General features: G+C 37.9%; 1 protein-coding gene across 1 annotated transcript in view; it reads left to right on the top strand.

Annotated features, from left to right (window-relative positions):
• TMEM132B (transmembrane protein 132B) overlaps positions 1-13,946 on the top strand; it is a 660,968-nt gene that overhangs the window by 621,928 nt on the left and 25,094 nt on the right. Inside the window, exon 6 of the mRNA XM_051972617.1 lies at positions 7,447-7,652. Coding sequence (XP_051828577.1) covers positions 7,447-7,652 — 206 coding nt within the window. The remainder of the gene's footprint in view (positions 1-7,446; positions 7,653-13,946) is intronic.

Genomic DNA, 13,946 nt, shown 5'->3' with positions numbered 1-13,946 from the left:
CTCTCTTTTCTGCCAAGGGAGAGCTGAAACTCTAGCTCTACCTGCATTACAGGGTACTTGGAGAAGCCCAGGGCCAGGTTTCACCCTTAATCTTGCCTCTTGCTTTCCAAGTAAAGGTCTGAGATTACTGAGCGTGTCAGCCATTGAACAAATACTAGGATGGCATAGAGCCTGACCAGCCGTCGCCTTCTGGTTTACTTTGTGTAAAGGGCAGTCAAAATGACCCCATAACATTTGGAAAAATCCCACAGGAAAGTCTGAAGATATCTAGTGGAAACCTGGTGCAGAGGAGAGTCCCGATGAGAGGATTATGTGGGAGAGGATTGGGTTTACTTTTGTCCTAAAGCACTGATCTGGAAGTTTAGTATTTCAAGCACCCCTGATTTCCTAGGAATACTGACTTTCTCAGCCTGTCCTGATCACTACTCCTCTGCTACTCAGCAGTGCTAAAACCAATCCCTTACATTGATATGCAAGGGGAAATGAAATATATATATTTATATATACATACACACATCTATCTATTTGTCTACACTATACATACATATATTACATCTGTTTATATACTTATGGAAGGAGGGAGAAAAAGAGGAGGAAGATTGAGGAGAAAAAGGGAAGGGAGAGTGAGAAAGATAGAGAAAAGAAAGAAGAAAGATGGGGAGAAGGAGAATGAAAGAGAAACAGAAACAGAAACAGACAGATGGACAGAACAAGAAAGAGCTAGAGAGTGAGTGAGAAAGCAAGAGAGAAGGGAGGGAGGAGAGGAGGAAAAGAGAGAAGTATGTGTGTATGAGAGAGAGAGAGAGAGAGAGAGATTGGGAGGGAGGGAGGGAGAGAGGAGGGGGAGAGACACAGAGACAGACAATGACAGAGAGACAGTGACAGAGACAGAAAGGTGAAGAGAAGGAGGAAGAGATAGACAGAGAGACAGAGACATACAGAGAGAAAGACAGAGACAGAAAGAACAAGAAAGACAGAGAGAACACACTCTGGAAGAGGAGTCAGAGAATCTGGGCTTAGAAAGGTAATTTGGGACATTAGAAAGAGCACTCATTTTGTAGTATATTTCTGAACATTTATTTGGAAACTTTTCAGGTTGAAAAGACCATTCAAAGCTTGCCTTCCCTGGCATTGGAACTCCAAGGTCATCTTCACACTGTGATTACCCATGACCAAAGGGCTTTAATAGAGGTCACATAGTCTCACAGAATTATAGCGTTTAGGAATCATTCCAGTCCACAATTCCTCAGTTGTAACAAACTACATACAAGTGTTTTAAGAAGTTTCCACTGTGTGTGCTAGCAAAATTTAGGCAAAACATGATCTTTCCCCTTGTGGGATATGCTGCATATGCAATAAATATAATAGAAAATAGTAAGTGATTGAGAACATACGAGAAAGGTAAAGAATGTACTGTGAGAGATTAGACACATGGGAAGAAAGAAATTTTTGGAAAGGATTCTTGGAGGAAGAGGTATTTGCAATAAGGAAGTGTCTAGAGAACTGATCCCAGAGCTAAGTAGATGTGGCTTCAGGTCCTGGCGGTGTGACCCAGCATACGTCATTTGACAGTTTTCCTTTTTTCTGAGCCAATTAGGGTTAAATAACTTGCCCAGGGTCACACAGCTACTAAATGTTAAGTGTCTGAGGTCAGATTTGAATTCAGGTCCTCCTGACTTCAGGGCTGATGCTCTATCTACTGTGCCATCTAGCTGCCTCATCATTTAGCATCTTTGTGGATGGAATGGGTGGTGACATTGAGAGCTTCTGAGAACTGAGAAAAGAATTCTGTCTTCCTCCTACACTATAAACTTCGAGACATAGGAGGATAGTTTATTTATCACTTTTCACCTTGACTTGGGGCAAAAACTGGGAAATAAGATAGAAAATAGCGATGAATAGAATTGCCTAGTAGCAGTCTATATCATGATGAGTTTTATAGTAGGTGAAATCAACTTGACATTGCCCTCCCCACCTACTTTTATAACAAAGAAACACAGTGAAGCAAAATTAGAGAATATGGTACACCTGGTATGAAGTCTTTCACACGATGACACATAGAATGGTGGAAAGAACACTACTTCTGGAGGCAGAGGATCTGAATTCTGATTCTCCCCGAGATCCTTACAACTGGTATGATTTTGGGGTAAGTCACTTAACCTCTCCAAATCTCAATTTCCTTATCTATATAAATGGAAGGGGATGGACTAAAGATCCCCTGAGGTCCCTTCCAATTCGAAATCAAATCAATGATCCTGCGACCTGCTCAGGTGAAGGAGGAATTTGGTTTTCCTCTTCTCTGTTCCCTATTCACGATGGCCCTTCTTTTGTACAGGCTGCCTTCTCTGCTTAAAATGTTCTCTCTCTTCTCTTTTACTTCTTGGAACCAGAGAGAAGGGAAAAGCTTTGAAGAAAAACTCTGTCTTTACCATTCTGCCTCAGGCTGCCTAGATTGGTTTCTGTGGATTCCAGAGATAGGCTGGTTGTAATATATCATTTCAGCTGTTCTTGCTATTAATGAAAAGCCTTGATTAATGTACCCCAAGATTCCTAAAGACATTCTATGATACATTGTGAAGTGGGGATGACAAAGGTTTTTAAAATATTCCTCCTCATTTGTGCTATTGGTGGCACGGAGGACTCGAGGTCGGCTTCAAGCTTCCCGTTAATTATTTTTTCCTTTGTCTTTCCTTCCATCCCCGGTGAACTGCTGATATGAAAGCTGGTTGGGAGGACGATATTCTTTTTTGCCCTATGTGTGCCTTTTAATACCGGTACGTTTTCCCCTGGGAAATCATGGTTAATTTCCACTGGCTGATCATGATCTGGGAGGGCAGCTCCTGCTTAGAATTTGTAAGGTCAGAGAGTCATACAATTTAATGGGCTGCCTTGGACGGCCCTTATTTGAGACTCTCATTTTGTTAGGAAACTTTCCCTTCTTTATGCCTCAATTTGCCTCTTTGAAATTTCCTCTCATTGCTCCTGTGTTTGGTCATTGAGGTCAAGAAGAAAAAAGATAATCTTTTCATAAGACAGGCATTCTGATACTGGAAGACAAGTCTCACGTCTTAAATCCTCTTCTTTTGAATCTTCTCTTCCCCAGGTTGAACAAACCCATTTCATAGAATCACAGAATCTTAGTGTTGGAAGGCTCATTGAAGACCATCTAGTCTGTCCCTCACCTGAACAAAAGCTTCTCTATAGCATTCCCCAGTGGTCATCTGGACTTCGTTTCAATATGTTTTAGGGAGAGAAACTCATTCCCACCTTGTTCCCATAGGCAGTGGAATATACAATTACAAGACTTGTAATTACTAGAAAATTTTCATACCTAAATCTGCCTCTTTTAATCTTCAGCCTATTGTTCCCAATTCTGCTCATAAGTCTAATCCTTTTAAGAAGCAGCTTGGTGGCACAGTGCATGGAGTCGACTCTGATCAGGAAGAACTGAATTAAAAATCATCCCCAGACTATGTGATCTTGGGCAAGTCACTTAAATCTCTATTTGCTTTAGTTTCATCAATTGTAAAATGGGCATCATAATAATACCTACCTCAAGTTTGCTGTGAGGAACAAATGAAATAATATTTATAAAAAATTCTAGACAGACTCTGGCACATCTCCTAGCTATTGTTGTTATATGAGACCTCTTCAGATACTTGAAGGTGACTAACACATAGTCCTGAAGTAATTTCTTTTTCTGGCTAAATATACCTATTTCACAAAATGATGCATATTATAATTGGAAAGGACCTCAGAGGTTATTTAACTGAAAAGAGAGAAAGAGGTTGGTTTTGTTTTTGTACTTTTTTACACCTAAAGTTAGCTTAGCATGGTCTTCCTTAATTCTAGCACCATCCGTCTATTGATTATTTTCAATTTATCTTGTTTATATGAATAAGCTGCTTTCTGTCTTCATTAGACTCTAAGCTCCTTGAGAGCAGGGACTACCATTCGCCGTTCTTTGTATCTGAGCTTAGCACGATACTAGGAACATAGTAGGGACTTAATAAACAGTCATTGACTGACATCCAGATTTTTCTATTCTTTGGGATGAGTATACAAAGATGACTTCAGAGTTTTGAACCTGGATGACCAGTGGTATCATCAGCAGACAAAGGGATATTGGGGAAAAAATTGGAATATGAGGAAAGAAGTGAGATAAGTCAATTTTGTCTGTGTTGAGTTGTCTTCCTACTACAGATGGTTTTGCTACCAGTTATCTTGCTCTCTTTACACTCAGTGAGAGTAGAGGACCCAGGATAAACCAGGAGGGATATGAATTTTGCTTGTAGTCTCCTGCCATGGCTAGAGGAGAGAAGTTAGCTGAAATCTTAGGTAGGGAGACCTGCTAGGGATGGCCCATCTTTTGGAACTGCCATGGTCAAAATGAGTCCCTTAAGAAACTCCTATTTTTTGGAATTAAGGAAAATTTGTTTTGTTGTTTTTAGAGATGTACTCTGTCCCACTGATACTCATGTAATAATTTGTATTTATTTCTTTATAAATATATAGTGCTCAAATATCTATCCTTGGGTTATGTTTTTATATTTTGTCAATGTTTAATTCCATTTCTAATTTTCTCTGTTTTACCAGTATATTTCCGGCACTACTTCTCCTATAGTCAGTGGGTATAGCTCTGGGAACACAGCAAACTCATTTAAATGTTCCCCTGGGCAAAGGAAAATTGATAAATCCATTAAAGAGGATATTCTATAATTCATTTCCCAGCTAAACATGATACAAAATTAATTCCAATGTGTGTTTATGTAGTTTTGTCTGTGTCCAAAGCCATATGCTTCAGGTACCAAAGGACACAAAATCAATGTATTCCCTGCCTTCATACAGCTTAGTGTCTAATCAGAGAACTCAGGAATGTGCAGAAATAAAATATGTACATGGATTTTCTTTGATGCAAGGAAATTTTTTCTAGCCATTGGAGTGGCCTCAAAATGTAATGAGTTGCTTTAGAAAGTGGTAGTAACCTATTGTTGAGGAATCATTTCAGCTGAATCTGACTCATGACCCCTTTGTGGATTTTCTGACAGAGATAGTAGAATGGTTTGCTGTTTCCTTCTCTGGCTCATTTAACAGATGAGGAAATAAAGATGAACTGAATGAAGTGTCCCACAGCTAGTAAGTATCTAAGGATAGATTTGAACTCAGGAACATTTGTCTGCTTGCTCCACCTAACTGCCCAGATCTCTCATTGGGGATTTGAAAGCTATCAACCAATAAGCATTTATTAAGTACCAACTATATGCTTGTACACTCTGTTAGGAACACTTGTTAGCAGTGCTATAAAAGGAATTCTCTTAGTTCTGGAGGTGGGAACAAGAAGGCCTGATTTTAAACCCAGCCTCAGACCCTTCCTCATTTATATGACTCCTTAAAAAAGTCATTTAACTTTCTTTATCCTCAGTTTCCTCAGCTATAAAAAGAGGATAATAGCTATTACCTCCTAGTAACAGGTTGTTTTTGTGAGGATTTAATGAAATAAGATATGTAAAGCCCTTTGTAAAAAAGAAAAAGCCTATATAAATTCTAGATGTTATAACAATAATAAAATTATTAATAGTTGTAGTAAGATCAGTAGCACTAGTAATAGTGTTGGTGGTAGTGGGTGGTGATAGTAGTAGTGGTGATGGTAATAGTAGTAGTAATAGTACTAGTAATAGTTTCAGTAGTAGTGAAAATAGTAGAAATAGTAGTAGTGGTGCTATTAGTAGTAGTAATGCGAGTGATGGTGGTAGTAAAATAGTAGTAGTTGCAGTAATAATATTGCTGCTGCTGCTGCTGCTGGTGGTGGTGGTGGTACTAATAATAGTAGTAATAGTAGTAGTAGTAGTAATAGTGGTAGTGGTGGTGATGATGGTGGTAGTGTTGGTGGTGGTAGTAGTGGTGATGATGGTGATATGTCTCATAATTCCTCTTAGTCTCAGGTTTTTCATGTGCAAAATGGGAATAATAATAGCAATCACCTCCCAGGATTGTGGTAAGGATCAAATAAGATGTCTATAAAGTGCTTAGAAAACTTTTAGTGCTATGTAAATGATAATAATTGATGATGGTGATGATGGTATATTATCACATAGCCTCAGTTTTTTTCATGTGCCAAATGGAGGTAATAATAGCACCTACTTTTTAGGGTTGCTGTGAGATCCAAATGAGGTCTGAATGTAAAGTTCTTGGCAAATGTTAAAACATTAGTGTCAATGTGAACCATTATTTTAAATGAAAATTTTCAATTCTTAAAAACTACAAAAAAGAGTAAGAAAGCTTGAGAGATTAGTAATAATAAATTGCTAGAAGAATTCAGAGGATGATGGTAGCTTCTGGCTGGAAAAATCAGTGAGGATGGTCAAAGGGACATATGGGAAACTCATCAAGAGCTGGCTTGGGGGTCTTCCTTCAGAATGAATCATGCTGGCCTTTTGTGATAGAGATCACTGATAATTAAAATCAATATTATACATATAATTTATTTAGATTTTAGAAAAGCCTTTAACAATGGCTTCTATGTTATTATTGTAGGGGGAAATGGAGACCTATGGCCTGGATTATGGTCCATTCACCATCCCATTTGCTGTCTTGGGGAACACCTTTTAACAAAAATCATAGTCTCATGGAATTAGAGCTAAAGGGAAACAGCCCCCCCCAAAAAATGTGAAATGATTCATCTGACATCACATAGATATTGTCCTTCGATTGGCAGATGTGGAATTCAAATCCAATTCCTTTGGTTTCAAATCCCCCCATTCTTTCCACACTGTTTCCTGAAGCTAAAGCTGGTGGCCCTAACAGAAGAGTTATTTCCTTACTTGTTTGCTTTTAGATTGCAGTTTAAATGTCTGAAAATAATTATGCTCAAGCTTGGTATTTATCTCCCAAATACTTTATTTCCAAAGATTCTAATTTATCACAAACTTCCACAGTTCCTGGGTCAGTTCCCCTATTTCCATTCTCCCCCCTCCATCCTGTTTGTGGCTGAGAACAAAGTAATTTGTTTGTAACATATGGCCATCTTTTATGCATTTTTTTAAAAAAATTGTCATAGGCACGGAAATTGATGTACCTGAAGTTTGATTCATGTGAGGTTGAATACATCTGACATTTGGTGGTAGAAAGAAGTTAGGGAGGAGGAGGAAAGGGGTTCTAGAAACCTAGAAGTGATTTCATAACTCCGTTTAATTATTTTTGTAGTTTTCCTCATCTGGATTGAGCAACGCAGAATTGTTTCCCTTGGGTCCATTTATCACTGTTTGCTACTAATTAGAACACACAAATTACTGTGTGTACAGTTCATATTATTAGTGTTGTCTTGGAGGCTAATAAATGAGGGTTGGCTCTCTGGCATGAACCTGAACAACTACTCGCCTCCCCCATCCCTGTTCTGCTTTGTTATGCCACCCATAATGCATCTCAAGATTTCTCCTCCCCCCACAGGTCTCTGATAGCTGTGACTCCATCTTTGTGAATGGAAAGGAGATGAAGAGTAAAGTGGACACCATTGTGAACTTCACATACCAACATTTTACTACTCAGCTTGAAGTGACTGTCTGGGTCCCAAGGCTACCTTTGCAGATTGAGATCTCAGACACAGAGCTGAGCCAGATCAAAGGATGGAGAATCCCTGTTGCTCCCAACAAAAGGTAGGAGAGGAGGAATTGGGATGACCAAGAAGAACTGTTGGAGGGGAGAGTTGCTATGAAATCTAAGATGGTACCATGGACAGAGTACTGTTTCTGGACTTAAGGAAGTCTGAGTACAAAACTGGCCTTATACACTTAATAGTTGTGTGACCTTAGGCAAGTCACTTCACTTCTGATTGTCGCAGTTTGTTGATCTATAAAATGAGGGTGATGATAGCACTTATCTCCAAAAGGGTTGTTGTGAGAATAAAATAGAGATATTGTATAGTTCTTCACAAATCTTGAAGATGCTAATTCATCATCATCATTGTTGCTGTTACTTTGCTCTGAATATAAAGTCTTTTGGATCCAGGCCTACACAAAAAAGAACATTTAGCTCAGAAGGGAGAAAACATAGTCCTGCTCACCATATAGTTTGTGACCTTGAGCAGCTCCTTACCTCAGTTTTTCTATTTGTTTAAAGTAGACAGATAATTATATCAGCCCTTCCTCTCACATATGAGAAAAGATTATATGATCATAGATTTAGAATTGAAAGGTAGAGGTTCATCTAGTTAAAATCCTCCACTTTGCAGAGTAGAAAACTGAGATCCAAATAAATTAGGTGACTTGCTCAATCATGACAATACATGTTGGTTTGTGCTCTGAACAGAATAGTATTATACAGTGCCATTGTTTGTCAGTAATGGTATTCAGAGGATAGATGCCTTAGCTTGTTCATTCAATTCCACAAATATTTATTAATTATTTACATTGGGTAAGATCCTATACAAAATTTAATAAATGTAATAATATTAATAAATTAGTAACAAAATAAATTAATAAATAGGAGGGCTTCTACCCTCAAGATCCCTCCATTCAACCCCAAGGAAAATAATATTTACACAGAGAAGTATAATACATTAAGAGTGTGAAATGGGCAGGGAACCAAGGGTAGATCCCTCTTAAATGCTCTGGGAAATTTTGAGGAAGGGGAAAACACTTCAGTTTGGGGTTAAGGAAGATTTCCTGAAGAAATGGCACTTGGACTGGGTCTTGAAGAAATAGGAGAATTCTCAAAGGCAAAGAGGAAGGAGTTCATTTCAGGCATGAATAATGACCTTTATAAATGTTTAGAGATGGATGAGTTCAGGGAATAACTGGTAGTCTAGGTATATAGAGGTCATGAAGAGGAATAATAGGAAGCAAGGCTTGGAAATGGAGGCTAGAGGTAGATCATACAAATCCTTAAATGACAGATTTGTATTTTATTCTATCAACAGTGAGAAGCTATTGAAATTTCTTGAACAGTGGAGTAATATGAACAAACCTAATGCTGAAATCAATTAGAGAAATTCTTATTCTTTCATGTGTCTGAGATTTCATTGCGATCATCATTCACATCCCAACCAAGCTATTGTTTGAAAAATTTACTTAATTCTCTGTGAAAAGTATCAACCTTTGTTCTTAGAGCTATAAGTAGGACTATGCTGGTAAATGTTTAACAATCAACTCTCTAGAAAAACAAAGTGCCTATGACACACTTTGAAGTTCAATTTTCATTTTTAAATATTTTCTCCATCACTCTCTTAAATCTAAGCAGTTGGTAAAGTAATAAATCAAGCTTGATTTGTAGTGTTGCTGATTTCGGAGATTGTAAATGCTCATGTTGAAAATTTTGCATTTGCTTCTTGCAAATCAGCACACCAACAGTTTGAGAAGAACGAGGTTGAGAACACAATAATGGAGTGTTTCATTTGAGCTGAATAATACTAAGTGAACGCATATGTTGAGCAGCTAGTATTTGTTAAATGGCTACTATATGCTTAGTATTGTGTGAGCCACCATTGATATAAGTACAATGATTAAAACAATCCTTCTCTCAAGGAACTTACATTTAGACAATTAATAATTTGAACAATTTTACTCTGGTCTCAAAAAAAAAAAAGAAAGAAAATGAGAGTGCACAGGCAAATCTATTTAGCACAGAATTGGAAGGAACAGGGAAGTGGTGCCATGATAGAACACTGAGCCAAGAGTGAGGAAGGCTTGATTTTAAATCCACCCTCAGACACTTACTAGCTGTGTGACCCTGGGAAAGTCATTTAACTCAGCCTTAGTTTTCTCATTGGTAAAATAAACTGGAGAAGGAGTTGGAAAAACACTCTAGTATTTCTGCCAAGAAAATCCCAAACAGGACACAAAGAGTCAAACATCACTGAAAAACAATAAAACAACAACATAGAGTTGGAGGATGAGTCAGTCAATAAACATTTATTAAATGATAATTCATAATAGTGCATAAAATAATTATTATGACATTGACAAAAATGTGATTGGAACATTTGGAAATACATAATATATTGATGAAAAGGATATGGTTTCAGTAAACTGATTAGGAGCAAATTGTGCCACAAGAAAGAGAGTTCTCATAGTCGTTCAAGCTAGCAATATTTAACTTTCCCATAACCCCTTGGAGTAATGTCAAGAGCTCTCTTAAAATACAACAAATACTAGGTCACTTCCTTCAGCTCTCCTGACATCGTGGTGAGGAATTGGGCTGACCCTTGGATAACCTTTGCTCTCATTACCTGACTGACCCTTAAAATTTTTTTGACCTTGTATTTTTGATAGCATCCTTTATTCTCTAATACATTTCATCAGTAATACTGTAGTATAATCTGTCTCTGTCCATCCTAGGCTCTGGGGAAATCCACAGCATTCATTTTTTTCTCTAGGGTTTCGTAGATTAAAGCCAAGAGAAAACCTGGGCAGCTAAACAAAAATACAAGGCTGTCCCTCTTCAGCAGCTGTAGAGAGAGTATGTCAGCATGTGTGATCAGCAAGCAATTTCAGAAGTTGAGGGGGGTAGAGTGTTGGAGAACGAAGAAGGAACAAAGATAAGATAAAACATAAATTAGGGGATGATATGCTCTCCCTGCTAAACAAATCTTGAATTATTCAGCATTCTGAGATCACAGAGTGGTATATTAATAACACACCTAAGGAAATCTTCTCATCTGGAGCAGAGAGGAGACATTTCCTCCTGGAAGGGGAAAGCTTTTGAAAATTACATTAGATTAACACAACCCAGGAATCTTGACATTCACACTAGAAATAGGAAGAACTTTAATGGGGCATGATTACAAAGAACGTGGGAAAGTACTCTTTCCTACCAGAATGGAGCTTCCCAGCTCCACCCTGGTCTAAAAAGAAGCCATTTCTATTCAGGCAGAGGAAATCTGTAAGCCTGGTGGTGTTTAGAGTCATGAGTTTTCCAAGAAAGGAGATATATATATATATATATATATATATATATATATATATATATATATATATATATGTATGTATTTATGATTAGGTGGTCGCCTCATTTTATACCTAGCCTTAATAAAAAATTGGACATCACTGAATGAGTGTTGTCTCTGTTAAACTAACCTGTTAAAAACCTTAGCTTAAAAAGGCATAATTCTCTCTCTGCATCCAGGGCCATCTTCAGTTACACTGATCTATATCTGGCCCCTGGATCTAGATCCCTCTGGTGGAGAGAGTGAGACTAGTGACCTTACACAACTCTCTCTCACTGAAATCCAATTCAGTTGCATATCATGGTATCAACTTCCTGTTGTCATGGTCCTCCGAGAATGGAATATGAACAACCAGGCTGTCGTAAAGAATTAGTATTTTCTATTGACTGTATATAATTGTATTCATTGCAATTCAATTAAACAGTCATATTATAACGTGCTTACTATTTGCCAGATATGTGTTGAGTTGTATCATGGTAAGATAGTGGATTTTGGAGCCAGAGGATATGAGTTCAAACCCCAGCTCTGACATTTACTCTCTGCCTGTCCTTGGGCACAGACAGCTTTCTATCTATAACTATCTATATCTATGTCTATATCTAACTATTTATTGAGAAATAGATATAGATAGATATAGATAAAGATATATCTGTCTATAGATATATTGATTTACCTATCTATCTGAAAATATTCTCAGGGAGAGAGGAGCACTTCCAACATCATGGGAAAGCAGTGATCAGAAATAGTTTTATAGAAAAAGTTGCATTTGATCTAAATCTAGAATGAAGTCCAGAATTCCAAGAGGCAGAGGTAAAACAGGAAAGCATTTCAGGTTTGGAGGATATAGCTAGTGCAAATGCATGGAGGTGGGATATGCGATGTCATGTGTGAGAAACATGAAATGGGCCATTTTAGTAGGCGTATAGGATAAATGAGGGGGAGGGATATGAAATCAATTAGATAAAAGTTATAGCATCTCTAGATTCTGAATTCAGAGTTATGTCAGAATTGACAAAAGCTATATACATATATAGGTACCTTGCCTTTCATTTGAGATTTCCTTAGTTTTTTCCTTCATGTATAATTTATACATTCAAAACTGTTGTCCTTGTGGACTGTCCCGTTAGATTGTGCACTCTCTTAAGGCAGGGATTGTTTTTGTCTCTTTCTTTTTAAAACTTTATCACTTATTTCAGTACTTGGCACACAATAGGAACTTAATCATGTTTCTTAGAGAAGGAGATTTTAACTGGGCTTTGAAGGAAGCCAGAGAAACCAGGAAAGAGAGATGAGGTGGAAGATCATTCCAGGGATAGTAGATAGTCAGAAAAAGTGTCCAGAATTGGGACATGGACTTTCCAATTTGAGGAACAACATAGAAGCCGACATTTCTGAGTCACAAAGTATATGATATAGGGGAACAGGGTATACAAAGACTGGAAATGGAATTATAGAAAGGGGCAAAGTTGTGAAGAGCTTTTAAAGTTAAATGGAAGATTTTATAATTGATCCTGGAGGTAATAGAAAACTGCTGGGAGTTTATTGAGTTATATGGTGACATAGATGGAACTATGCTTTAGGACAGTGGATTGGAGAGCTGAAAGGTGGATAGATGGAATAGGGAGATATCTGAGGAAGGCAGATCTCCTCCCACCCCAGCAATAGACCAGATATGAGATGATAGGGCCTGCACTAGGTTGTGATAGTGATAGAGGAGGGCACCCAAGAGAGAGGTCTACAAAAGTAGACTGGACTTAGTTACAGACTACATAGAAAGCATGAGATATTGAGGCATTGACATCCAAGTTGTAAGAACAAAGGACTGGGGGGATGTTAGTACCCTCAACAGCAATAGAGAAGTTAGTAAGAGGAAAGAATTTGGAGGTCAGCTTTGAATATGTTGCATTTCAGATGACATCTAGTTTGAGACATCTAGTAGTCTTCAACCCATTCAATGGAATTAAAGGACTTCTTCTCATTTTGTGAATTCATAAACTGTTAGAAATGGAAAAACCTTGGAGAGCCACTAGTCCAACCTTTCATTTTGTGAAGGAGCAAGTTCCCAAAGCACAGAATAATGGTATTTCACAGATGGAAGGACAGGGTTCTTTCCCTTTCAGGAAAAGGGGAAAGCTTTCTTTCTATCAGGGAGAACTGTATAGTAGTAGAATGCTCGAGCTGCTTCTAGAAGTAGTGAATTCCTAATTGTGTTCCTTCAGACCAGACAGAACAAAGCTGATGGCTTTTCCAGATGATATTTCTTCAAATACAGAGACCTAGAAAGTTGGAGTGGCTGGTCAACATCCCTCAGCTAGCAGGAGAGCTGGCACTTAGATAAGTCCTGACTCCAAGTCCATGCCGCCTCTGAATTTCTCTACATTTTTCAGAGAGAGTATTTGAACACTGATTTTCAACTTTACAATAATAATTTTGAAATTATAATTTGCAAACTCCAGAAATAAGATTTCCCAATTCCATCCTATAGACTTCATATTAAACATCAATGTATACAAGGTACTGTTTTATAAGCTAAGGATGAAACATTCTTTTTCTTCTCAACATAGAGAGGGTATAGATAGAATAAAAATAAAGCATGTGCAGGTTGTTATAAAATAATTCAGTAGGGAGAAAGTGGTCAGATAAATCCAAAAGTGTAGAAAGAGAGAGGAGAGAACAGGAAAGACTGGCTATGGTTATTGTTGCCATACAGAGGATTTATTGTTCATCTCCCCTTCCACCACTCTGTCCCAAGGGGTATTAATTACTAGGGTGCCCCAAGAACTGCATTTGAACAAGTCTTATCCCTAAAGTTCTTTCACTTTATGGACTCCATGAAGCATTATGGGGAAGTTCTATTGTGCAAAAAGCATTCACTCTTCTTATGTTCTGGGAAGAATAATAGGCTTCTTATTCTCCTGTTCTTGGAAAAGCACTGGATATTATTAAGCCAGAAGACATTTGCTATCAGAGTGACATTGGGCAAGTCGCTGGTCTTTGCCAGGTTTCA

Source organism: Antechinus flavipes, chromosome 1, assembly GCF_016432865.1.
Source record: "Antechinus flavipes isolate AdamAnt ecotype Samford, QLD, Australia chromosome 1, AdamAnt_v2, whole genome shotgun sequence".
Taxonomy (NCBI): domain Eukaryota; kingdom Metazoa; phylum Chordata; class Mammalia; order Dasyuromorphia; family Dasyuridae; genus Antechinus; species Antechinus flavipes.
This window is presented reverse-complemented; position numbering and strand designations above follow the sequence as displayed.